Source organism: Colias croceus, chromosome 11 (assembly GCF_905220415.1).
Source record: "Colias croceus chromosome 11, ilColCroc2.1".
Classification (NCBI taxonomy): domain Eukaryota; kingdom Metazoa; phylum Arthropoda; class Insecta; order Lepidoptera; family Pieridae; genus Colias; species Colias croceus.
The window spans coordinates 10,825,697-10,851,599 of NC_059547.1; the positions used below are offsets into that span (position 1 = coordinate 10,825,697).

At 33.6% G+C, this 25,903-nt stretch overlaps 3 protein-coding genes across 3 annotated transcripts; 1 reads left to right on the forward strand and 2 right to left on the reverse strand.

Moving 5' to 3' along the window:
• Positions 1 to 1,479: 1,479 nt before the first annotated feature.
• On the reverse strand, positions 1,480 to 11,598 carry LOC123695706. Its single transcript, XM_045641615.1, has 7 exons — positions 11,592 to 11,598; positions 10,995 to 11,111; positions 9,708 to 9,776; positions 7,195 to 7,365; positions 5,584 to 5,847; positions 5,059 to 5,222; positions 1,480 to 1,674 (listed from the first exon to the last, which is right to left on the reverse strand). Exons 1-7 carry the CDS (start codon positions 11,596 to 11,598, stop codon positions 1,480 to 1,482), a joined length of 987 nt encoding a protein of 328 aa, XP_045497571.1.
• Positions 11,599 to 12,611: 1,013 nt separating this feature from the next.
• Positions 12,612 to 16,381, forward strand: LOC123695749 (secretory phospholipase A2 receptor-like). Its single transcript, XM_045641666.1, has 6 exons — positions 12,612 to 12,726; positions 13,555 to 13,668; positions 14,037 to 14,177; positions 14,448 to 14,642; positions 14,962 to 15,216; positions 15,624 to 16,381. The coding sequence occupies exons 1-6, from the start codon at positions 12,672 to 12,674 to the stop codon at positions 15,788 to 15,790; spliced, it is 927 nt and encodes a 308-aa protein (XP_045497622.1). The 5' UTR covers positions 12,612 to 12,671; the 3' UTR covers positions 15,791 to 16,381.
• A 5,159-nt stretch (positions 16,382 to 21,540) lies between these two features.
• Positions 21,541 to 24,475, reverse strand: LOC123695793 (macrophage mannose receptor 1-like). Its single transcript, XM_045641720.1, has 6 exons — positions 24,402 to 24,475; positions 24,002 to 24,115; positions 23,326 to 23,466; positions 22,758 to 22,952; positions 22,375 to 22,617; positions 21,541 to 21,813 (listed from the first exon to the last, which is right to left on the reverse strand). Exons 1-6 carry the CDS (start codon positions 24,454 to 24,456, stop codon positions 21,629 to 21,631), a joined length of 933 nt encoding a protein of 310 aa, XP_045497676.1. The 5' UTR covers positions 24,457 to 24,475; the 3' UTR covers positions 21,541 to 21,628.
• Between the last annotated feature and the right edge of the window lie 1,428 nt (positions 24,476 to 25,903).

Consider the following 25,903-nt stretch of genomic DNA (forward strand, 5'->3'; position numbering starts at 1 on the left):
GGCGGGCTCTTATGGAAAATCGACGCAGGCTCCGGCAGAATTCATGGTGCCGTGGCGTGGGGAGTGGACTCCTGAGGCATGTGCTGCGTTTTTTTGAGGGTGAGCTGACCCCTAATTTGTGATAAGCGAACGACGTGCCTATGTCACAAATGATAGTTTTCCCATGATAAGCTAACGTCGTGCCTATGTCATGTGGTTGTTTTATTTTACATGCGTAACGTATAATATGCTAACGTCGTGCCTATGTTATACATTTGTCTTGGACTCATGATAAGCTAACGTCGTGCCTATGTCATGTGGTTGTTTTATTTTATATGCGTAACGTATAATATGCTAACGTCGTGCCTATGTTATACATTTGTCTTGGACTCATGATAAGCTAACGTCGTGCCTATGTCATGTGGTTGTTTTATTTTATATGCGTAACGTATAATATGCTAACGTCGTGCCTATGTTATACATTTGTCTTGGACTCATGATATGCTAACGTCGTGCCTATGTCATGTGGTTGTTTTATTTTATATGCGTAGAGTGTAATATGCAAACGTCGTGCCTATGTTATACTGTCATTGGTGTCAGAGATAGCGAACGTAGTGCTTCCTCTCTATGTATTGCGCTTACCTGTTAAGAGGAGTGGTAATGGTTATTAGTTGCTAATATTTTATCATTAACCCTTCCCAGATGCTGCCAGTATTGAAGATGAGGAGTCCACAAATGACCGAGTCGTTGTTGTTGAACCTGTACCAGGCACTTCGAGAGGAGCCTGTACTTCTCCGCATAAAACAAAGGAGAACGAGGACGTCCTCCAGTCAGGAGAGGCCGTGTTAGACAAAAACTAAGACAGCGCCAATAGAAGGGATGACAGGTGGTGGCGGATTTGCAAATAAAAGCGCTGGCGCGCTCATTCGCGGCACCATTCGTCGCGAGTCAATTGACAGACTACAACTCTGCCCGTTTGTGGAGTCAACTGCCATGTTATTGTCCTTTGCATTATATAAGTTTTTTTTATTACAATTAAGTAAAATTAAGTAAATTAGTGAAAGTGAGTTTTAAAAATTAGTGTGAAATTATTTCATTATATTTTGTAAATTTTGTAAATGTTAAGTTAAATTAACGAGTTTTGATTATATTTGTTACCTACGTTGTGTTTTTTTTTTTCATTCCCACTTCTGTTCCTAAATGTATATTAATGGCCGTTTTATTTAGGTTAAATGTTTTATTTTGACTAGACTACTATCCTCGCTATAAATGTTGAAATTTAGAATCTCTCGCAAAAAAACTTACAGAATTTAAATAAAGATCACGACAGGTACACGTTAAAATCTGGACTACCGCATAAAATTACAAGCGGTATCACGCAAATAAAACCGAATGTTGAAGCTCTTGCAGACATCTAATTTACTGACTTGATATGTTCTACATTTATCCCTTAACCATCTTTAAATTCTTTAACACTACTGTGATCGCGTTTAATATCTATTAAAAACATGTTTCTTTATCTGGATCAACAGTGCCACAGTTATTCTTCTGTACATTTCTATCATGCTTCTTATAACACATGTAAGGATGGGAGCAGTTGACGTCAGCGTAGAACCCTTCTTGTGTGATAACCAGACAATCTTCGTTACCATCTGCGAAGTCAAGTTCGCCAGGTATAGCCATTTCAACTGCATCCTTTTTTATTCATTTCATGGGCATTCCTGAAAATTAAAAATTAATATAGTTTAAATAAAAGGACCTGTGTGCCGAGCACAATTGGCAGAAGTGAAACTTCCTTGGCAAGATTCAAAGATAACACAATCGTCGCCTTATTCCATGACGCGACGGTATTGCAATGACGCGACCTTGAAATTTTACACTCAACTCGCCTATATTAAGAAGTTTAACTTAAAAAACTGAAAAATACCTTTAATAAGTCATGAAATTATTGTATTATTCGACCGATCTTTAACCGACAGAACTTTATAAGTGTACAAAGTTTGACTTGAAAGCATTGAATCTCTGTTCTCTCTTTCTTACAATACAAGGAATATTGGAAAGAAAGAAAGAAAGAAAAAACATTTAATCCAACACACAAAAATAAAAGAAATAAAACATACAAAGAAAAAAACAACAAAGTAACATGCATCGAACAAAAACAATATGAAAATTACAATAAAAAGAAGTATGCATGCCATTTACATAATACAACAATAGGACAAAGGTATTGTGTATTACATTATTTTTGATAGCATTAGGTGTTGAAAATGCTATAGAAGCAGCTTCAGGCGTGATATTTTAATTTATTCCTATGATGAAATACTATCATGATTTCTTTGGAAGCATTCTATCTGGTATTGTGTGGTAGTCTCTCAATACTGTATTGAGAGACTGTCAAATTCAAAGGAAATGTAAGTATGAAATAATATAAAGACCTTTGTTATATTCATTTTTATTTGTTAAATGTAAAGATATTGTGCGGATATGAGACTATTATTTAAATTTTATTTTCATTTTATTGTGTATGAATCTTCTTATGCTATATAAAGAGCCTTTTTGAATAATACGAGTATAGAAATTGATTGATGATTGATTGAAAGAAATGATTCTGCGCTCTTTACTTACTATCCATACTTAATATTATAAATGCGAAAGTAACTCTATCTGTCTGTCTATTACTCAATCACGCCTAAACTACTGAAGCAATTTGCATGAAATTTGGTATGGAGATATTTTGATACCCGAGAAAGGACATAGGCTACCTTTTATTGCGAAATATGTACCACGGGCGAAGCTGGGGCGGACCGCTAGTAAAAAATAAAAATGGAAAAATTTCAAACATACCTAGATATGCTTGTAATGTAAGACGTATTAACTATTCAATTGCAAATGTTCTTGCTTCTTGTTCCGATTTCCCTCGTGATCAACCGAGATCAAAAATATGGCTTTATACATATTGCTCTGAGTATATAAATGTAGATTCCTAACGGTAAAAATCGGTAGAGTAGTTTTATCATACATGCAAAAAAAGTTTTATCACACATACACAAAATCTTTTTATATTATTTATTTTTTGCAAAAAACCTAAACTATTTCAAATGGTTCAAACAAAACTTAAATGGGACCAACCAAAAGGCACTAGCTTTCAAATAAAAATATTCAAAATCGGTTCATCCAGCTCAAATTCTGAGGTAGCAAACACAAAAAATAAGAATTGTTTTGTTAAATGATTTCTAGTTTAATTTCATCAAGAAATAGATTCATCCTTTAAATTGGTTAGTAGTTAGGTAGTTTAAATTGAAAATAAAATTCTAATTATTCATAAAACGTATAGAATTCCTTAATTTTTTTTCACCGCTAGAACCCTAAAACTGTACACTCGAACAGTGAGACGAACTCTTATCTACACCATTAACACCTTAACACAGAAAGAATTCACGTAAATTGTTATTTTTCATGCTAATACTTACATTTAACTTCAGCTAAGAGAATTAAGCACAAAGTTACAAAAAGACATCCTTCTTATCAACTTACTGAAAAAATATTTGCAATCGCCTCTTTCATTCAAATATTTATGTATAAGCTGAGTAAAGCAAGAATAATTTACGAAACATAGGGTTCCGTACACATAACGCCATTATTGCGATTACCATTTCTACGGGTATAACATACATACTTTACACATTTTTTTAATCTCATGTCATCAAATATTTTTTTCTACTATATTTTTTCACACAGGGTTCATCAAAATCGAGCATCCACTTGCAGACACACACACACACACACACACAAATCTATATCATAAAAATAATATAAGAATATAATTGAAGGAACCCTAGATTCAGTATCATTGAAATGTTTAAGGATGTGGTGAAAAGATGTTTTTTTATCTTTGACTTTTATAATAATTAAAATTACTGTGCTGATTATGATTTATTTCGATTGTTATTTTTATTAAATCAACACAAGATCCCAATTAGGCTGTAACTTCTGTTGAGAATATTTTTATATTGTAGAATTTCAAAATTATATTAAAAAAAACAAATGCACTGACTACATATATTATTCATATATATATTTGTTGTTATATCCATACTAATATTATAAATGCGAAAGTAACTCTGTCTGTCTGTCTGTTACCCAATCACGCCTAAACTACTGAACCAATTTTCATGAAATTTGGTATGGAGATATTTTGATACCCGAGAAAGGACATAGGCTACTTTTTATCTCGGGAAAATGACGCAATCCCGGAAATCCCACGGGAACGGGAACTATGCTGGTTTTTCTTAGACTGCGCGAGCGAAGCCGCGGGCGGAAACCTAGTATAACATATAACGAAGTTAATGTGAGATAGGAGACAATCATTTTTATTCACAATACAAAAAATCGCACTCAAATCGGTTCAGCCGTTCACATGATACCAAGACTCCCCCACATTTTTTCTGTCGGGTAAACATTGTTTAATCGATACAATATATAAGTAATTATTTGGTTCGAATGTTACGATTTTAATTGAATTAAAAAAATAAATTTATTAACCCGGATAACGGATAACCGTAAACCGGATCCGGGTGATATTTCGTATGTACCGGTAACCTCATAAACGGATATCCGTATCCACTAATTTATAATAACTATCTGCTATTCGCTTTCTCATATTAATACTAGCTGTTGCCCGGGGCTTTACCCGCGTGAACAAGATATATTTTCTTTTAACAAACTTTTTAAACTAAATAGTGGGCTTAAATATTATCAAAATGTTTTTTTTTGCGGATGCCTACGTCATGCCTAGTATGCATGAATTCAGAAAATAATGTAATTCTAGTCGACAAACTCGATTTATTTACAAACGATATCATTTTCATATCGGTATTATTAATTACTAATAACGTTATTATTAATCATATTAATGGTCATTCATATAGAGCCATTATTTGCTTTTACAAATAGAGAGGAAAGAAAATAAAACAACGTGTAACAACATTTATCTTTTATTGAGAAGGATAGAAGTACAGTGAAGAAAATTGTTCTTTTTAAATATAATTTATTCAATCAAAAATGTCCCTTCAAACTTACATATAAGCTATCTGGAGCTTTTTCACAAATGTACGGTAGTTTGTAATTACAAGGAGTGTTGCTAAATTTTGATGTTATTAAGTTAACACTGGCACAACTGTCTCCATCGCCCAGGGAATCCAGGAACACTTTACATGGTGTATAATTTGGTAGGGTCGTGTTACCTGGAAATGAATTAAGAAACTTATTATATATCCATATCGAAACATTATTTTTGTTTAGAATAATATAACTTAAGTTTGAAAACCATCTTCAAGTTCAGTCAAGCCTGGACATTAAATGGGACCATGAATCTATCCGGAATGCTTTCAAATAAAATAAAAATATCAAAACCGGGTCACCAAGTCACTCGTAAAAAATTCTTTTGTTACAAAAAAATACAGTTGACTTGAGAACTTATTCTTATTTTTTTTAAGTTGGTTGAAAAAACGTCACTTCCCGCTATCTGTCCCTTTATGTTTAGATATTATCAACAACGGATTTTAATTCAATTTTCTAATAGATAGAGTAACATCACAAGATTACCATACAAACTGTGCCAGCCCATATCCTTCCAATTATAAATACCAATAAACGACTGGTTTTTATAATATCCGTAGTCTCTAGAATCCGCCGGGTTATATTGTATTCCCGCCTGTAACAATTGCCTGATGACGTCATTTTCTTCCTGACTGTCTATGGTCACCAGGTGAGCACCTTCTGCATAGCACATCTTAAAAGCGGTGTTCCAACTTTGGCCTGTACTGTGGAACTTGTAACAACTATTGGTTTTCTCGTTGAAGGTATATCCTGAAAAAAGCAATATTTTTTTTCTTCAATATACCTACACAAAATATTATATTATAAATGTAGATATAGAACCAATTACGAATTGAACAACCGTAATCTATACTTATAATAAATCTGTAGAGAGACCAATTCTGTACATGAAATATATTTAAAAAAAACTATGAAGGGGTGATAAGGGATCGCTACTGATGCCAAAAATGCAATCAGTAAAATTTTTGTCTGTCTGTCTTTCTGTCTGTATATTCGTTATAGAAACAAAAACTACACGACGGATTTTAACGAAATTTGGCACAATTATTCTTTATACTCCTAGACAGGTTATAGTGTACTTTTTATTACGCTACGATTAATATGAGCAGAGCAGTGAAGGGAAATATTGGGAAAACGGGAGAAGTTACTCCATTTTTTAAGCTTCCGTCGCGTGTGCAGCCTTAATGGTTAAAGCTACATAGAAATGATGTATGACACAAATGTTCTTAAATTATTATTATTATATAAAAATAAATTCCTAGGCAGCATATGTCTATCTTTTAAAATTGACTCACAATAACACGTGAAACTTCAATAGCTTAGCAATTCGGAGCTTTCTGATTATATTTGTCTACTCTTACGTTTACAAAACTCTCACTCATCCCTAATTAAAAAAAGTTAACATTATTACCTATTCAATAAAAAAAGAATCATGTAAATCGGTGTAGAAACACCAAAGTTATATATATGAAATACGCTATAAGTCATCGCGCGTGAATACAGAATCATACCATAAGGATTATTTTAGTGTATCAGTTGCCGCGTTCGACGCGCTTCGCGGTAATAATATACTTATATTATAAAGAGGAAAGGTTTCTAATTATGTATGTATGTATGGTTTTCACGCATTAACTACTGGACCGATTTCAAAAATTCTTTCACAATTAGAAAGCTTCACTGAGCAACATAGGCTAGGTTTTATCCAGGAAATCCCACGGGAACGAGAACTATGCGGGTTTTTCTTTGAAAACGCGGGCGAAGCCGCAGGCAGAAAGCTAGTGTTAAATAAATTGTATAATGTGTCTCTTATAATCGCGATATCTCAGTAATGGTAACTCTTAGGAAAATAACATGAAGACCATTTTTGTAGAGAATTTTAAGATGAAGATTTTTATTAATAAAAAAAAATACCGTTTTCGAAAAAAAATTCAAAACCCTCAAATTGTAACCTTTGACCCCGAATATTTTTTTGCACATATAGGATCGGAGAGGATCTTTAAACCTTTATTTGTTAATGTACACCTCTGCTCTCGACCAAAATTTGGCATTGAAATTTGTTATTTCAAATGTCTTTAACCCGGCTATTTTTTTACTTACCATTGTCGACAGTACCACATTTGTTCTTAGAAACAACCTTTTCGTGTTCCAAAAAGCAGACATAAGGGAGACGGTTAGTGCATCTAACATCTGCAGAAAGACTATAGGTACTAACAGCATTATTAGGCTCACCTTCAAGCCATTTTATTGGTATTCTTAGTAATGGTACCCCTTAAAATAAAATAACAATTAATTCTTTATTGCACACATAATTTAAAAGAACACACACACGCACAAGATAAGTACGCACAAATGATTGAACAATCTCTTCCATACACCATTTCTGTAAAAGTGACATTTAAAAAGAGATGTCTGAAAAACTATAAGTGAGAAGATAAACATTTTAACAAAAAAAAGACGTGTGGCACTCGGGGACTGCCGCGGTAAAACTATTTATTGCATAGCATGCTTTCAAGCCACACCTCCGAGCCCGTCGGAGTGGGGAGCGTGAGGTTTTTTCGTTACGGAATTTCTCGATTCGGTCCCCGCGCTCAAGGCCCGCGATAGAAGCTATGCAATAGCTTAAAAATTAAAAACCTTCAAGTTGTCAGAACTAAGCCAAATTCAAATAGGACATGGCAGACACTAGCTTTCAAATAAAAAAGATATCAAAATCGGCTCAGCCGCAAGTTCTTAGGTTTCAAACCTAAAAAAAGCCCGATTGTGAACCTCCTCCTTTTTTAAATCCGATGTAAAAAGGAAAGTTACTAGGTTTTAAGCACAGAAAATGTAACGTTGAAAGCATTTTGTATTCTTTATAAATAGTGTAGTTAAATTATTATTTAAAGAACGATACATCATATTGTAATATTATGTCAAAGAACTATAACTTCTACCCAACTTATTGATATTCGATAGTCCCAGTATTATCATCAATCATGCAAGCCTTTTAGAGATAGAATTTGTAAATGTAATATATTATAATTATATTTAAAAAAATTCTGTATTTTTTTTCTATATTTATCTATAATAAAACTTAGAAATTGAAAGAAATGCCATTACTTCTGAAACAAATTCTTACTTTGCATTAAATATTTTATTAATATTTATACATATATTTATAACGCAAAGATGACAGACTGACTGATCTATCCTTGGATCTATCACAATCTTTGAAGCACAGCCCTAGCTACTGAACAGGGGCCTTAGACAAACGTACGTAACGCCATGGAATAGAAACTGCTAACGCTAATTATTGACATAAGCTCATGACATTTTGGTAATGGTTCGATCACACTACCAACGACGCAGACGACCACGATCAAAGTTCCAATCTTGCCGAAATTTGTTCAAAATCAATATTAAAATCTCCCATCATTCTGGTACTCAGAAATAAAAAAATTCGAGGTCAATTAATAAAAAGAAATAGGGTTTTTTGCGATTTTCGCCGAGACGGTAAGTTTATCATACAATCACCTGAACCAAAATTGTATATAATCTAATTATCTATAAAAAAGGTTAAATACATTTTTTTCTAGGAGCCACCGTTTCTATGAAAAACCTGTTTGTTTATCCATTGATCTCAAATTTTTTTTTTCCAAACACCAATACGACAGGAAATTCTTAAATTTCATTTTTAATTGTGTTTTGCACAATTTTATTTAATTGCGACTGGATGAAAATTTTGTTCGTGGTCGTCGTTGTCGTTGGTAGGGTGACCGAATCCTTAGGCAAAACATCATACGCTTATGTCAATTTCTATCGATAGCGTATTCTATTCCTTGGCGTTTTGACGTTTGGCTAAAGGGGCAGGGGCCTTAGCCAAACGTCAAAACGCCAAGGAATAGAATACGCTTTCGATAGAAATTGACATAAGCGTATGATGTTTTGCATAAGGATTCGGTCACCCTACCAACGACAACGACGACCACGAACAAAATTTTCATCCAGTCGCAATTAAATAAAACTGTGCAAAACACAATTAAAAATGAAATTTAAGAATTTCCTGTCGTATTGGTGTTTGGAAAAAAAAATTTGAGATCAATGGATAAACAAACAGGTTTTTCATAGAAACGGTGGCTCCTAGAAAAAAATGTATTTAACCTTTTTTATAGATAATTAGATTATATACAATTTTGGTTCAGGTGATTGTATGATAAACTTACCGTCTCGGCGAAAATCGCAAAAAACCCTATTTCTTTTTATTAATTGACCTCGAATTTTTTTATTCCTGAGTACCAGAATGACGGGAGATTTTAATATTGATTTTGAACAAATTTCGGCAAGATTGGAACTTTGGTCGTGGTCGTCTGCGTCGTTGGTAGTGTGATCGAACCATTACCAAAATGTCATGAGCTTATGTCACTAATTAGCGTTAGCAGTTTCTATTCCATGGCGTTACGTACGTTTGTCTAAGGCCCCCGAACGTACTAAAATTTGACATGCGAATAGACACTAAGAAATAATTTTCAGAAAATAGGGCTCCATGAATAGTATTTATATTAACTACTCGGGCGAAGCTGCAGTCTAGTTCTGCTTATAAAACCTTGCAATGTAATTCACAGAATACCTACCATCTATTGACGCAAAGTCCCCTTTAGAGAAGATAGAGTGAACTTCTTTCTGAGTATTCTTTCGTTGTTCTTAGTGCGATCAAAATATTCTATGCAATGTTCTAATACTGGACAACACTAAATACGAGTTTTCGTTTACACTAAAAGATCACGACATAATACTCTTGCTCTAGCTCTAGCTCTATGTTCATTTGATGTAAATGCACCGTAACCTTGACTAGTTTTTGACCACTTTGAACGGACAGATTTAATTCAAACTTTGTAAACTAATCAAGGATCTGTGACGATAGTTTTTTCGTATTAAACCGTGTTTTTTTTAGTTTTATAAACTATAATTTCATTCAAACTCAAACTCAAACTCAAACATTTATTTATTCAATTAGACTTCTTCGAGAAGCACTTTTGAAACGTCAATACATATTTTTAACATTTACCACCGATTCGGAAAGCAGTATCTATGGAGAAGAATCGGCAAGAAACTCCATAGTTGCTCTTTTAAATCATTTCAGTATTACAATTTAATTTTACAAAATATGTAAGTAACTGTACGTATATATCATAATATGCCAAAGAACTGTCCTGTGGTTTTTACGCGACAACCCTCCATGGGTTTTTATCTTCCATATATTCCTTAATGCTGTAATAGGCTCTCTGAACTAATACGTTTTTTACATAATTTTTAAATTTAGCACTACTAAACTCTTTAATACTATGAGGAATTCTGTTGTAAAAAAGTATACCTTGGCCCTTAAATGAATTTTTAACTTTAGCTAACCGGTAAAATGGCATTTCAATTTTATTTCGGTTCCTTGTGCCATAACGGTGTCTATCTCCTACTCTTGTGTGTAAGTCTGCGTTTTTGTGTACATATAAAATATTATTAAATATATACTGTGATGGTACTGTGAGGATACCAGTATTCTTAAAGAGATCTCTTAGTGAGTCCCTAGCACGTAAATTATATATAGAGCGTATGGCTCTTTTCTGTAATATAAATATAGTTTCTATATCTGCAGCCCTGCCCCATAGCAGAATTCCATAGGACATAATGCTATGAAAGTAGCTAAAATAAACCAATCTAGCCGTGTCTTCATCGGTGAGATGCCTTATTCTTCGAACTGCATATGCAGCTGAACTAAGCTTAGCAGCGGTGGTGGCAACATGGGCCCCCCATTGTAGCTTCTCATCTAGTGTCAAACCAAGAAAAACAGTAGAATCCACAGGGTATAATACCTCCCCGTTTAAATCCCTCCCCATTTTATTTATATTATAAGATCTAGTACATACCTTCAATCTCACATGTGTAAGACGCATTGGGCCAGGTATCGGGGACAAAGTGAAACTTTATGGAGCCACCGATTTCAGGATAGTAGGTATAGTCGAATCGATAACCATCATCGTTGCCTGAAAACGATTTAGTACAAGTTAAATAATTAAAATATATTATGTGAAAAAAATATTTATACTCTATATTAAACTTCCCACACTTTCATTTATATAATTTTTAATATAAAATTTGTAAACATTTCATATATTTTTCCTTATCTTGATTGAAACTACATCTATGCTTTATTAGCTGTGCCCCGCGGTTTTACCCGCAGTGCTCCGCTCCTGTTGGTCTAAGCGTGATGATAGCGCCAATACCCTTCCTCGATAAATGGGCTATCTAACACCGAAAGAATTTTTCAAATCGGACCAGTAGTTCCGAGATTGGTGCATTCAAACAAACAAACTCTTCAGCTTTATAATATTAGTAGGTATAGATTAATTGCAAATCGTGAATGAAATGTCAATAAAAATATAAGGATACTTTTAATAAAATTTATTTTTTCACTTAGGTACATTTAACTTCTGCAAAAATTAGCAGACAAAAAACAAACAAACGTCCCATTTTTCCAAAAACTTAGTAAAAGTAAAAGTAAAGTAAAAATTATTTATTCTTTAAGACACGTATACATCAGTCATAATACATACATTAAATAGTGCTTAATACAGTTTCTTAAAGAAAAACGTTAAAACACAGGAAATAAAATCATTGGTTCCCGCACTAGGCAATGCCTGTCCTGCGGGACCGTGAAATGTTTAATAATTTTATAAACAGAGCGGCGATTATGTTATGGTATACATATATTTAAAATTCAGATTTAAATTTAATACATTAACATAATACAGATTAAAAATTAAATTAGATTAAAAATTCATACAAACAATAATTAAACAAAAGTGAAAAAAAAATAAATAATTAAGAATAAAATGATGGTCATAATATAAAAAAATTGATATGATTTCATAGCAATCGTCAATGAAAAAGGCCTGTTTCATACCGATTACAATCACACTGGCTTAAACAAATGCCACAAGAAATATTCAAAAAAGTTGAAGACGAACAAATTGCTCAGTCATATTTATTTATTCATATGATTATATTCGTCCATGTTCATATTCATTGCATAGTTACTTACAAATAAAGAATAGATTTCCCTTTTTCAATATTAATTTTTCGATATAGGTACTTAGGCAATTTTGAGATTTATTTAAGTTGGGTTCTGTATAGATAATATAAACTTATTATTAGTTCTGGATGAATTTTATTTATAAGTAAAAATACCGTTAATTGTCGTTAATGAGCTATTTATATGTTTTTTACTTACTTATGTAGAATATACAATGTTAGTAACTTATGAATATTGAAAAGAGTTTTTTGTATTGATACCTAAAGGCATTCGCGGGCCCCTAAAATTTATCAAAAAACAATGGTAATAAAAGGATGGGCTAGTGGTATTCTTATCATCACGCAATTAATAGTTTTCATAGCAAACATAATCCATCCTGTGCAGATAAACAGAAAATCATTTGCATATTCTTGATTATTTAATAACGTAGGCGGAGGAAACGATAATAGAATAATTATATACACATTAGTAATATTAATCACTGCTAGTTAATATTTTAAAGTGATCCAACATGTCCAAAACTATATTGAAATTTATTGTGGGCTTCATGTGCATTTATTTAGCTGGTGAGTGTATAATATAATGTTTATTTAATGTATAATGCACGTTTTCCAAACGACTACAAGAATTAAGTTTTGAACCGATCGCAACTGAGCTACGAGCTCTTATAGAGCCGCGAATTTCCTAGTATCCCTTTTCAAAATACGCTTGTAATCCATACTAATGTTATAAATGCGAAAGTAACTCTGTCTGTCTGTCTGTTACTCAATCACGCCTAAACTACTGAACCAATTTTCATGAAATTTGGTATGAAGATATTTTGATACCCGAGAAAGGACATAGGCTACTTTTTATCCCGGGAAAATGCCGCAATCCCGGAAATCCCAAGGGAACGGGAACTACGCGGGTTTTCCTTTGACTGCGCGGGCGAAGCCGCAGGCGGAAACCTAGTCATATCATATTTTTAATTTAAAGAATAGAATAGTTGTTTTGATTCACAAGTCTTTTCCTTTTTGTCTATATTTTTTAACTAAACATCAATGATGTAAACGTTATTTTTTAATGCATATCATTTTGTTTTTCGAATTGCTTTTCATTTGTGTTTATTTTGATATCTATACTAATATTATAAAGCTGAAGAGTTTGTTTGTTTGTTTATTTGTTTGAACGCGCTAATCTCGGGAACTACTGGTCCGATTTGAAAAATTCTTTCGGTGTTAGATAGACCATTTATCGAGGAAGGTTACAGGCTGTATATCATCACGCTACGACCAACACGGGTGGAGCCACGGGGGTGAAACCACGCGGAGCAGCTAGTAAATAATAAAATCCGTGTTGTATTGGCGGAATATTCTAAATTATCAATATAATTAATCTTAAATCATGTTTTGCAGATAGTATAACATTCCGGTATGACTACGAGTACAGCGTCGAAGCGAGTGGATGGATCAAGCATCATCAGGTCCCAGCGACCTGGCAGGAGGCCAGGCTACGGTGTCACCTTGAAGGTAACCCTGGGTGTTAGGTGGTCAGACTAAAAGAATGAAAATATTATAAGGCACTCGTAAAAAAATTACCAAAAATACTTTTTACTTCACCACTCTTGATATAAGAAAGTAATTTCAACATAAAATTAAACTCCTTCAAAAAGTTTAAACAAGGTTTTCTAAATAGTCTATTTCAAATTAAAAATTATAAGCACCTTTAAGTTATAATAAAATATAATTTAATGCTATATTTTTCGATAATCTTTGAATTACAATTCGACGCTCGTTAATTTTCAACTGTCCGAACGCTGTTCCTGATTATGCAATTTTTCAGTAGGCCGAACTAGAAGAAGCAATAATAATTGTTCACCATGTTTTTCTGTCATCAGGTGCAATATTAATATCACCGAAGACAGCAAACCTCCAGGAGGTGATGAAGAGGACCATCAAAGATACCCACTCGGAACGCACTGGTATATTCACAGGAATTCACGCATTATTTTCTAAAGGAGACTTTCATTCGGTTGATGGTATGCAATTTTTGGAACATAAGTGAAAAAAAACTTTAAAATTATACTCGGAATATTATTATTGATTATGTAATTTAAATAGATGATAATGATGAAGTAGGAAAAAATTAAAAAATACTCACCATTAGTCACACGACACATGCACCGTAAAGGAAAATTAAAATTGTATACAACAAATTTTACTATAATAACCCAAAATTCAATTTAGTAAATCTAACACGTTAAAATATTGAACTTTAATTTAAATAATATGTGCCATGTTTAACACAGGTGTCCCTTTAAATAGAATGCCCCTTAAATGGATGGACTATGAGCCTGATAATTTAGGGAATGACGAGAGATGCATCGTAATGGTAGCAAACGGGACGATAGCTGATGTCAACTGCTTCGATGTCTACCCTTACATCTGCTTCCGAGATAAGACCCAACATGTCCCTTTGACAGAGTGTGGGACTGTGGATAGAGGTGAAGTGCACAGTCATATTTGTGTTACAATTTAGTTAGTAAATAAGTTCAATTATTATGTTTCATTCCCTGAACTATGAAACATAATTGCTGAAATAATAATGCAAAACATCGCAGTCTGTCTTTGTGTACTGTCATTTTAGAGCAGTGTAATGTGTGTTCAAATATTTTTACTATAAATAGGTACATTAAATTAAAATCATCTAAGTTTTCAAGCTTACACAGAAGAAACGTTTTTACTTATTCATTTAAACCATGTATACTCTAAACACGTTTTGAACATTTTGGAAACTTGCATGCATTCTTTCCTCTTCTTTAGAATACGTTTTGGACAACAGAACTGGCAAGTGCTACAAGTTCCATTGGGTGGCCAGAAACTGGACCAGGGCCTTCATGACTTGCGCAGCAGAAGGTGGTCACTTGGCTATCATTAACAGTGAAGTGGAAGCCACAGTATTAGACGACCTTGCTGCAAAATACCCTCCTCGTAAATTTCGTTTTACAAGATTCGGGCAACTCGCTCTTTTGGGATTCAATGATTGGGGAGACGATATAGCGTGGACGACTGTAGAAGGTAAATTCATGTAGATTCAATATTTTTTGTTTTTATTGATTAAACATGGAATAAACCAAAGAACTAATCAGGCGATTTTAAAAATATTTTTCTATTAAAATAACTTATAATTAAGTTAATTTGAATAATGTTATAATATTAAAAGTGCCTTTCTAGCGCTTTTCTAGTTTGCCAGTACCAGATCTTATTTTTTAAATGAAAAAAACTGAATATTTGCTAATATCATCTGCAAAAGACAACTTAAAAGCACGGTTAACTTAAATTGTAAAATTGATTTTTGTACATATTCCACATAACGAAATTATAAAATAAAATTGAATAATTAATCAGAAAATAAGTAAGATCTGTCGGCACTGGGTCTCACTCTACCCTTGTATACCATGAAATTAATTTTTTATCTTTAACAGGACAAACCTTACAAGAAGCTGGCTATTATCAATTCGATACGCACATAATTGATGAGTATCCTCAAAAATGTGGTGGAATGTTCATCAGCCACGGAAAACTGATAGACTTTAGGTGTGATACTCGATTAACCTTCATTTGTGAAAAGAATTTTGACAGCCTATTGTAATTTAACGACTGTAAGACTTGGCTTTAGACGTAAGAATTAAAACGTAAAAACATAATATTATGTTTGAATTAACGTCTGCATCTTCATGACTTCATCCATGTTGATCATATACATGTATGAGCTGTTTCAACCCTTATTTTACTAGAATATTATCCAATTTACAAGTCATCATACATCAGTTATACACCGGAATTTCGTCCGAATGTCCATTTATCTGTTTACCTCTAGCTTGTTGTCACTAAAGTTTCTAAGAATAATTAAAATATGTACTTTTCTAAATAGGAGTGCTTCGTTATTTAAGACTTGTAAGTCTAAAGATAGGCCACCCTTTAAAACGTTTGTAAACTTTTGCTTAAGTAAAGACAAGAACAAAGCGCCTTGAAAGCTTTTTAAGCCGTATTTTATCTTATAGTACAGGAGATGGGTAAGCATATGGTCGTGACTCTATTCGCATACAATTTTTTCGAGTTGCTTGGAAAAAATCACTCACGAGCGATAAAGCCGCTCTTTGTATCTCTATTATAAGCTATCTTAACTATGTAACAAAATTTATTACTGTGTATGTACAATAAAGAGTATTTCATTCATTCATTTCATTCAATTTTTTGGTCGAAAATTTTATCATTACATTAAGAGCTCTATCTTTACCTGATGACTGATTTTTACAGACTGCTTCTAATTTTCATAGACTGGAATTACTAATGGTATTGATTTTTAATTAAAAACACAACATTTATATTTCAGTTTATTTAAATTTTAAGATTTGCGCATTGGTTTGAAAATTTAAATATTTTTCATTATGAATGATTGTTTTATTGTGTATTTTCCCATTGTTATAAATACATAATACACTGTTGAGATCATTGTATGATATACATAATTTTCAACATAAAAACAATACATAATTTACAGAAAATAAATCTAAAAAACATGACATACTTTTTCACCCTATAAATTGCCCCTTGCCCTAAGTAATAAGGAACTTGCTAATATTATTTTCTAACTACCCGTAAGTTCTGGTTAACTGAGATTTGCTTGATTAATTAAAAGCGTTTTGAGTTCGCTCGTAATTAGCTATCATTAATCAGAGAGGATAAAGGCCGAGATACACTGGACATATTATATAAAAAAAACTACAGTGCGACACAAAAGAGATGACAAAAAATGAGGGCGCCGCCGTCGCTCATATAGCAACACTGATACTGCGACGCAAGCAATCTTGATACTATAGAATAAAAATCAAAAAAATAAAAAGTAATAAATACCGCGATTTAAAGTTGTTTCATTCATCATCGTGTAAATTTAAGACAAAAATACATTAGTATTTTAAATGACCTACCTAGGTCAAATTTTACTTAAATGTATTTGGAATTAGTTTATAGAAATCGGTCAAGCCATTTAGACTGCAGAGGCGCACATAGAATCAAACATACGAACAAACAAACATACATACATACAGCTCAAACCTAAGGCTCAAACACATTACGCTCCTTCTGGGTCCGTCAGGTAAAAAAAACAAGGTGATTTGAAAACTATATATTTTTATTTATTTTTTGTAGATATTCTCCTTCATTTTTACTCCCTTGCTCCACTATCCTGCGTACTGTGCTTTCAGAAACCCCTATAACAAACGAATTAAGATGAATAAAATCAAATAGTACATTTAACATATTTATTTAGTAGCTTAAAACTATTTTTTTTTTATGTCGGAGGCCAAGACTCACTTTGGATCCCTGCGTCCACTCTAGTAAGAAGCAAGTAAGGATTCATAGATAGCTGTATGAAAGTAGTTATCACTATACTATTTAAGGCTGGTTGGATTGGATATAACTTCTTGACTCAAATTGTGCTGGTCGCACTATAAAAACTAGTTTTTGTTTACATACAAATAACCTCAAATTAAATTTCAAAAACGTAATAATCGCCATAGATACGTACATTAAACACTCGTCACTAATGGAATATTCTATTTTACGTAGTACTGAGCAAAAATAAATGGAATCTCTCCGGTATAATCTGCTGTACGTCTGTAAACGTTTTCCAAATATTTTTCTCGTTTTTCAGCTTGAAATTATGAGAAACACCGAATGAAAACTTTATATATGGCATCACGGACACCGCTACGTTTAACCTTTTTCATGATTTCTCCTTTTTTGAGTAAATTTCTTGTTTAAAATAACAATTTTATCTCAACTTCACCAAATAAACAACAAATTTTTATTCAACTTGACAGCTGCATTGATAATTCAGGGTTGCCAGATAATGAAAAAAAAATTAGTTCCAAATTAATTAATTTCATCTCTTTTATGTCGCACTGTAAACGTAAAACTTTTTTATTCGTGGACATTTTTAAATAGGTTACAAAGAATTTTAATAAATTAGTATTTTGTAGTATTGATCTAAGTTTGTTTGTTAACTGTTAAGAATATAGTTCCAAATCCGTTCAATATGTGCGACTCTAATATATCGGAATCGGCTTGTATACCAGGGGTGAGACTAAATCTTGTAAATCTCAGCATTCATTTCACTTTAAATAATCTATATTATTATTATTATGTCTCTCTCCATAATACACGGGTATCGCCGTAAGGATGATACCCGGTCCTTTGGAAGGCTTACGTGGGGACACAGGTCCAACACGCAGAGGCCCTTTAGAGAATTTAATGTGTTGTGGGACACCAGCCGCAGCCTGCCCATGGCTGCACTATAGAGATACAGCCCTGGGCAGTCCGCGGCCAATGTAGGACTATTGCAGAAAAATGGAAATGAATAAAACTGGGTTATGGAAGGGGGTGTTAGATGGACTGGTATATTGGGTCTATGGGGGCTATGGACGTCTGCCTTTTCAATATTAAAAATTGAAAATTATGGCAGACGGTGACTCGCCAGTTCGGTCGATGGGCTCCCAAAAAGGTTACCGATAATGGCAACAAGGGGGCAACATCAGCTGAACGGCTGGGGGTGTAGAGAGGTGCGGCACCGGTTTCACCATCGCGAGCCCGCGGGCCCGGAGCGGGTTTCCCCGCTATTACGCCATTAGACACTTCCACCCCCGAGCATATAGCTCTAGCGGCTCCACTCTGGACGGCCAACAAAGGCAAGCCAGAGGTGGGGGATCCTGAACCTCGTCATTGTTCACTCCGAACTGCCACCGGGACAGCCCAGAGGGGAGGACAGGGACCTCCCCCGGGAGCGCTCGGTTCCCGCGGGGTCGCTACTCCCCAACACCTCGCCACAAGGTGCCCTGCGGGGTGACTGACTGCACGGTTGGGATATCTATTGTAGATATGCCAACCGGGGGCGATGGGGTCGTCACATCCCTACGCCTTTATTATTATTATTATTATATTATTATTATAAATTAGTTTAAAAATCTAAAAACACGCTTTAATTATAGAATCAACTAAAATCAAGACTTTTAAGGATTATTTTTACAGAATAACACTCAAGTGTCACCGGTCCTTGATAAATGTGTAAAATTGGATTAAAATTTAGTGTCCGTTACAGGCTGGTCAAATCGCAGTCTACATGAGTCAGTTACGAGCTACAAACAAACATACAGGTGAAGTCAATTAATACAAAAGCGTGTTAAAAATTCGTGCGGTGCGATGTGTGCCACCACCTTTTCCTACCTATAATCATAAATCGTGAACCGTATTATTTCCCCATTCCGTGCTAACTTTAATTAATTAAACATAATAGTCGTTAATTATTTTTCACATTAAATTACCTTTTTTATTCTGATTTAATCAACGATCGTAAAATCAACATAAGATTGATCATTAATTGAATGAATTATTTTTTTGTTACGGGAAATAAAAAGTCATCACAGACACTCAGATTAATTATAATTTTAGTACTTTTTTTTATTACGGGATATAAAATGTCATCACAGACAGATTAATTATAATTTTAGTACTTTTTTCCAATTATTTTTCTTCCAACTTTTCGAGTCGTACATAAGCCTTGCCTTAAGGAATTACGACTTATGTCCTTTAAACCTAAAGTTCCTCTCTAGGATTTATCAGATAAAGCAGTTTTAAATAAGGTATTGCTGCGCTTAAAGTTTATTGCTCACATAAATATGTCAGAATAAGCACCATTCTTTACGGAGTAAATTCGTATTTTTCACAATTAGGAAACTGCAATTGTTGTTGGACATTCACTGATTCAGTTTTGATATATCAATTTATCATAGTATATACACAATTATATCAACTTCATTATATTTTCTTATATAATAAAGTAATTACTTTGTTGAAGTAGGAAATTGGTGCAATAACAAATAATAAATAAATTAATATGTACCTATTAATTAGATACTACAAATTTATTTAAAAACATGAACAGACGGCAACTAACCTTATTTCTAGTAAACGATTTATTGATTAGTCATATGAATTTCAGTGTGGATAAATGACGGATCCAGATAAGTCATCCTGCGCCATCACTTTCCCGCATTGGAAAAAATAATACTTATAGTTTCTTGGGTTTAATTTTATACTACTGGTACTACTGGTTCACTGCTAATAATTTATTATTAAATGCAAAAAAAAACAAATTGTGTTGAATTTATCCTTCCAAATGTAAAAAAGGTGAAAAGGGATATTATTTTAAACGGGGAGGTATTATACCCTGTGGATTCTACTGTTTTTCTTGGTTTGACACTAGATGAGAAGCTACAATGGGGGGCCCATGTTGCCACCACCGCTGCTAAGCTTAGTTCAGCTGCATATGCAGTTCGAAGAATAAGGCATCTCACCGATGAAGACACGGCTAGATTGGTTTATTTTAGCTACTTTCATAGCATTATGTCCTATGGAATTCTGCTATGGGGCAGGGCTGCAGATATAGAAACTATATTTATATTACAGAAAAGAGCCATACGCTCTATATATAATTTACGTGCTAGGGACTCACTAAGAGATCTCTTTAAGAATACTGGTATCCTCACAGTACCATCACAGTATATATTTAATAATATTTTATATGTACACAAAAACGCAGACTTACACACAAGAGTAGGAGATAGACACCGTTATGGCACAAGGAACCGAAATAAAATTGAAATGCCATTTTACCGGTTAGCTAAAGTTAAAAATTCATTTATGGGCCAAGGTATACTTTTTTACAACAGAATTCCTCATAGTATTAAAGAGTTTAGTAGTGCTAAATTTAAAAATTATGTAAAAAACGTATTAGTTCAGAGAGCCTATTACAGCATTAAGGAATATATGGAAGATAAAAACCCATGGTGGGTTGTCGCGTAAAAACCACAGGACAGTTCTTTGGCATATTATGATATATACGTACAGTTACTTACATATTTTGTAAAATTAAATTGTAATACTGAAATGATTTAAAAGAGCAACTATGGAGTTTCTTGCCGATTCTTCTCCATAGATACTGCTTTCCGAATCGGTGGTAAATGTTAAAAATATGTATTGACGTTTCAAAAGTGCTTCTCGAAGAAGTCTAATTGAATAAATAAATGTTTGAGTTTGAGTTTGAGTTTACGAGAGCGTCTTAAGCCCTGCGTACTCACGTACCTGCAGCAGGGGCAACATTGGAACAATCTCGGTTTTTCGGCGGTCGGAGCAATTTCAGTTGTTCTGTAAATTGCCCCTGCTTGCCTATGCACATCACAATTAAGGAGCCAATTAAGGGTGCAATTCCAATATTGCCCCTGCTGCAGGTAGGTGAGTAGTCGGTTTTAGAAACGTCTGGTTAAGTAATAAAAAGAATACGCATTTAGATCATACAGTCTTTAATTTCTAAATGAATAATGCTTTAGCTGTTAGCATATGGTACCCCCTGTTGTTTCCTGTTCTTTACTAATTAAACATCAGTGTCATCGAGGAGGCTGTCGACGGTCTTCTCACAAATAAAAGCGAGTTTCACATAACACCAGGCGTCGTTGAAGAGCCCATTCCTGAACATGGAGCCGCAGTGCTCACCAGGGCTGGCGTTGTCTGGCTCGCCTGGGTGGAACTTCGCGTATCCTGCTTCCTCTAATGATTGCCCTAGATTGAACGGACTGTATTAATTGTAGGTAATTACGTATTCATGATGTAGTTAGCAGTTTCAATATAATTTAACGCCTTACGCCACAATTTACCTTACACCAGATTTCATTTCCATCGTATTACGTAGTGTTAGTAGTAGTAGTAGTAATAGTAGTAGTTAAACAAACATATTTATGTACAAATGTTATAATTACTGTTGAGTTTGTTTAAATATTCTGATATAAATAAATCAAGAAGATTTATAAATAAATCGAGAAGCAAACATTATTTTTTTTTCTTCTTAATGGTACATTGTATGTATATTAACAGGAGATGACAGTTAAGTTAAAACTTAGCGCTGCCAACTTGAAATAAGTTTAAGCTCTTTGTCCGTTTTGAATTATTAACTAGATCACAAAAGAGTTTTGAAACTTATTCTGACCAAAAAAAACTTACTAATTTTTGATTATATTGATATAGTAGAAGACTAAAAAAGACTATCAGAATCAAAGTACTCAAAAATATTTAAAAATGGCGTGAAACGAATTATTACCAAGTTTGTTTAAAACGAATTATTACCATGTATGGTAGTCCACACTCCGTCCTCTCCCCAATCTTGGAAGCCCAAGAATATTGTGTCATACGGCAGCTTCTCCGCCTTGTGTCTCCCATGCAACCCTTTCAGAACATTTGCTTCCTCATCACTGTTGATGATGGCCAGGTGTGCTCCTTCTGCTGAACACACCATGAAAGCCCTGGTCCAGTTCCGAGGAGTCAAATGAATCTTGTAGCAATTCCCCGTTCTCTCGTCCAGTTTATATTCTAGAATTAACAACATTTTTTACTTTTTTTGTGCAAGACGAGGCAATAAAGGCATCACCTGATGGTAAGTGCTCCATGTTGCCCATATGCACCCATAATGCCTGAGCCATTGTATGTTACTATACACATAGTTCAAATACCTGGGTCAGTAGTACCGCAAGCGTTCATGATCATATTTTTAGTCCTCTTTTTGAAGCAAACGTATGGATAAACTTCGTCACAGCTCACGTCAGCTATCGTTCCATTGGCCACCATAACGATGCAGTTTTCTGCGTTATTCAGATTATCTGGTTCGCTGGGCATCCATTGGACTGGCATTTTTCGAAGAGGTATACCTTAAAATTGTACAACATTAAAAAGACCCTTTCTAACTTTAAAATAACTTGATGCATTTACACGTTTACAAGTACTTGGCTTATGTATCTTAAATAGTTATACCTACTTGAAAAAAAGAGCACTTTTAAATTATTTTTTATTTATGTAAAAAATCTTTCTTAATACAATTGTTTAATGAATAATGTGAATGAATGACAAATTAATTAGACACTTTGATTATAGACTATATTATGTAATAAATAATTGGCACGCTGTTAAATAACGGCTAAACATGCTGTAATTATTATATTGTAAGTTATAACACCCTAAAATACCACGTTTAAATGAAAATAAAGGATTTATTTATTTATTCATCAAAATGAAGGAAATTACCATCGACTGAATAGAAGTCTCCCTTCGAGAAGGTCGCGTGGACCCCTGTGAACACCCCCGAGGCCTCCGAGTGAGTATCAGCCATCACTCGTCTCATGATTAGCTCCAAGTTTCGTGTGTGAGGTGATGCCAGGATTGCACCTGGGAATAAATACTGTTGAGATACGAAATTTGGTATAAAAGAACAAGACATTGATGTTGATAGAATGACTCAATTTATTAAAAAGTATACTTATCTAGTGTCCTTCGTTTTAAATAGAGGATTTTTTTTTTACTTAGTTTATGTCAACTTTTAAGTGTTTTTTTTTTTTTTCAAGTGAAACTTCTTTAGGTGCGTTGAGAGGTATTACCGTCACGTCATGGAGTAAGGCGACGATATTGGTATCTTTGAATCTTAGCTGATCTTAGCAAAGAGTTTTCACTTCTGACTCGTCGTGAATGTCATTACAACAATGTGTACATTGTGTGTACATTACATTGAACCGTGACGTACCTTTTCATTGATGATGTACATTTAATTAAGTCCTTAGAAATAGAGTTGAAATTTATTAGATGTTTATTAACAAGCCTCCAAGTTTATGCGATAATGTGTCTATGAGTGTGGATCGTTAGTCCACAGAATTTCTAGTGACGGTTGCATCCTGTTGAATTGTAACCAATAAAAGTTTCATGGTACCTTCCAACTCACAACGAAGTCTAGCATCTTCCCAAGTAGCAGGCACTTGATGCAGTTTGACCCAGGCATTCACCTCTTGATGAAATTTGTAGTCGCTACGGAACTGTCTGCAATCTGACCATTTGAATATGGTTTAGCATTTTGTTAGAAAATAATTATAAAGTATTAAATTACTACCGGTCCGCCCCGGCGTCGCACGTGGTACATGTTTTCTTTCCATAAGAACCATCCTCGTACTTCAAGGAATATTATAAAAAAAGAATTATCGTAATCGGTCCACCCGTTCACGCGTGACGCCGTGACCAAGGAAAACGGATTTCATTTTTATATATATAGATTATTTAAATAATTGAAACTAATTGTTGTAATCGTAAATTTATATAACGTAAAATACACTTACCAATACAGTTGAAAAGAACTGTATAAACACTTAAAATAAATAAAATAAAAACCATGATAGACAACAGTTTGTCAGCGGTTGATAATAAACACTATTTTTAGTATTAAATACATTTAAATGAATAAATGAATCAGGGATGTGGTTTTAATGATAGAACTGTGGGAAAATAATCTGCGTGAGTCAAGCGTTCATTTAAATATTTATTTATTACATAAAATAGCTCTCCGCCAGCGTCCTCGCCCGCGTAGTCAAAGAAAACCCCGCTTAGTTCCCGTTTGCGTAGGATTTCAGGGATCAAACCTTCCTTTCTCAGGTTTCAAGCTGTCTCTCTACCAAATTTGTAATAGTAAATCCATGTTTTTGAGTTTAGCCAGGACATACATGCAGATAAACATTATTTTAAGGAAAAAACCATTATCGCGTATTATTATAATTTTTGTTTCATGTAATTAATATTGTACACAATACTACTACTTGGTACTTAAGTGTTACTATTGCGAATGTTGTGTATTCCTATAATTGATTAATACATTAGATACATGTGGCTAATGATAATGTTAATGTCTTTTTATATGTGTAATATGTGTTTTTTGTTGAATGTTGGTATTCATAAATAAAAAATAAACATCAAAGTGTTTATTCACATTACATCCCATGTTCCCATAATTCAGGTTTCAGGTTAAATAAAAATGCAAATATCTTGTCAGTTTGCCTGTTGATGGCATCAGGCCGGAATTTTCGCATTTTCCATCTAATGGCGCTGTTAGGATGGTTATGAGATTGTAAAGCTTTCATCGTGTATGCGAAATAAATTCAATTTTTGTCGAATACACAGAATTTTAAGGCACTAAACGTAAGGGTTCTGTAATAATGTATTGCATTCTTTGAAACTACGTTACCTTAACAGTATTAAGCTGTCTTTAAAGGAAATACGACTGTATGTTATAATTCAATCAACTAATTAGCAATATATTAAAGTAATAAACATCAAGATTAATTCAAATAATCTGTCCGTATAATAGGCTTGTGCGGAAGACACACACGAAGGCTTGTGCACGCGGTATAGTTACGTAGTTGGTAATTATTTGGTAATCTTAGATAAAGTGATTCAAGAGGAAGGTTTTAGTATATTATTTAGTAGGTTTTAGACAAAGCGAGCGAAGCCGAGGGAGGAAAGCTAGTATATTTATAATTGTATTAGGTATAATATTATATATTATAAAACTATTATTATATCAGAAAACTATTATTATATAATATTATATATTATACATACTATTATTATATAATATTATATATTATACAATAATAGTTTTCTGTTTGTAAAGTAACGGTTTGGAGAGCATCTTTTAGTGTTTTTAACAAATAAATAAATAAATGAATTCGTACGTAAAGACGTTCTTCGTATTTATACATAGAAATAAAGATTAAAGGGAACTATTAATTAACAGTGATGAATTGTTAATACATTGTCTTGTGCTGAAACCTTCTAATATTTTATT

Excerpts from the sequence above, each read along its gene's own strand:
- LOC123695793 (XM_045641720.1), bottom strand. The coding sequence starts at position 24,456 with ATGGTTTTTATTTTATTTATTTTAAGTGTTTATACAGTTCTTTTCAAC. Across the intron at positions 23,467-24,001 it reads ACTTCGTTGTGAGTTGGAAG|GTGCAATCCTGGCATCACCT; the intron begins GTACCATGAAAC and ends ATTTATTCCCAG. Across the intron at positions 21,814-22,374 it reads AGTGTGGACTACCATACATG|GGCAATCATTAGAGGAAGCA; the intron begins GTAATAATTCGT and ends CGTTCAATCTAG.
- LOC123695749 (XM_045641666.1), top strand. The coding sequence starts at position 12,672 with ATGTCCAAAACTATATTGAAATTTATTGTGGGCTTCATGTGCATTTAT. Across the intron at positions 13,669-14,036 it reads GCTACGGTGTCACCTTGAAG|GTGCAATATTAATATCACCG; the intron begins GTAACCCTGGGT and ends TTCTGTCATCAG. Across the intron at positions 14,643-14,961 it reads GTGTGGGACTGTGGATAGAG|AATACGTTTTGGACAACAGA; the intron begins GTGAAGTGCACA and ends CCTCTTCTTTAG.
- LOC123695706 (XM_045641615.1), bottom strand. Across the intron at positions 9,777-10,994 it reads TTACACATGTGAGATTGAAG|AACAACGAAAGAATACTCAG; the intron begins GTATGTACTAGA and ends GATCGCACTAAG. Across the intron at positions 7,366-9,707 it reads GGACTTTGCGTCAATAGATG|GGGTACCATTACTAAGAATA; the intron begins GTAGGTATTCTG and ends TTTTATTTTAAG.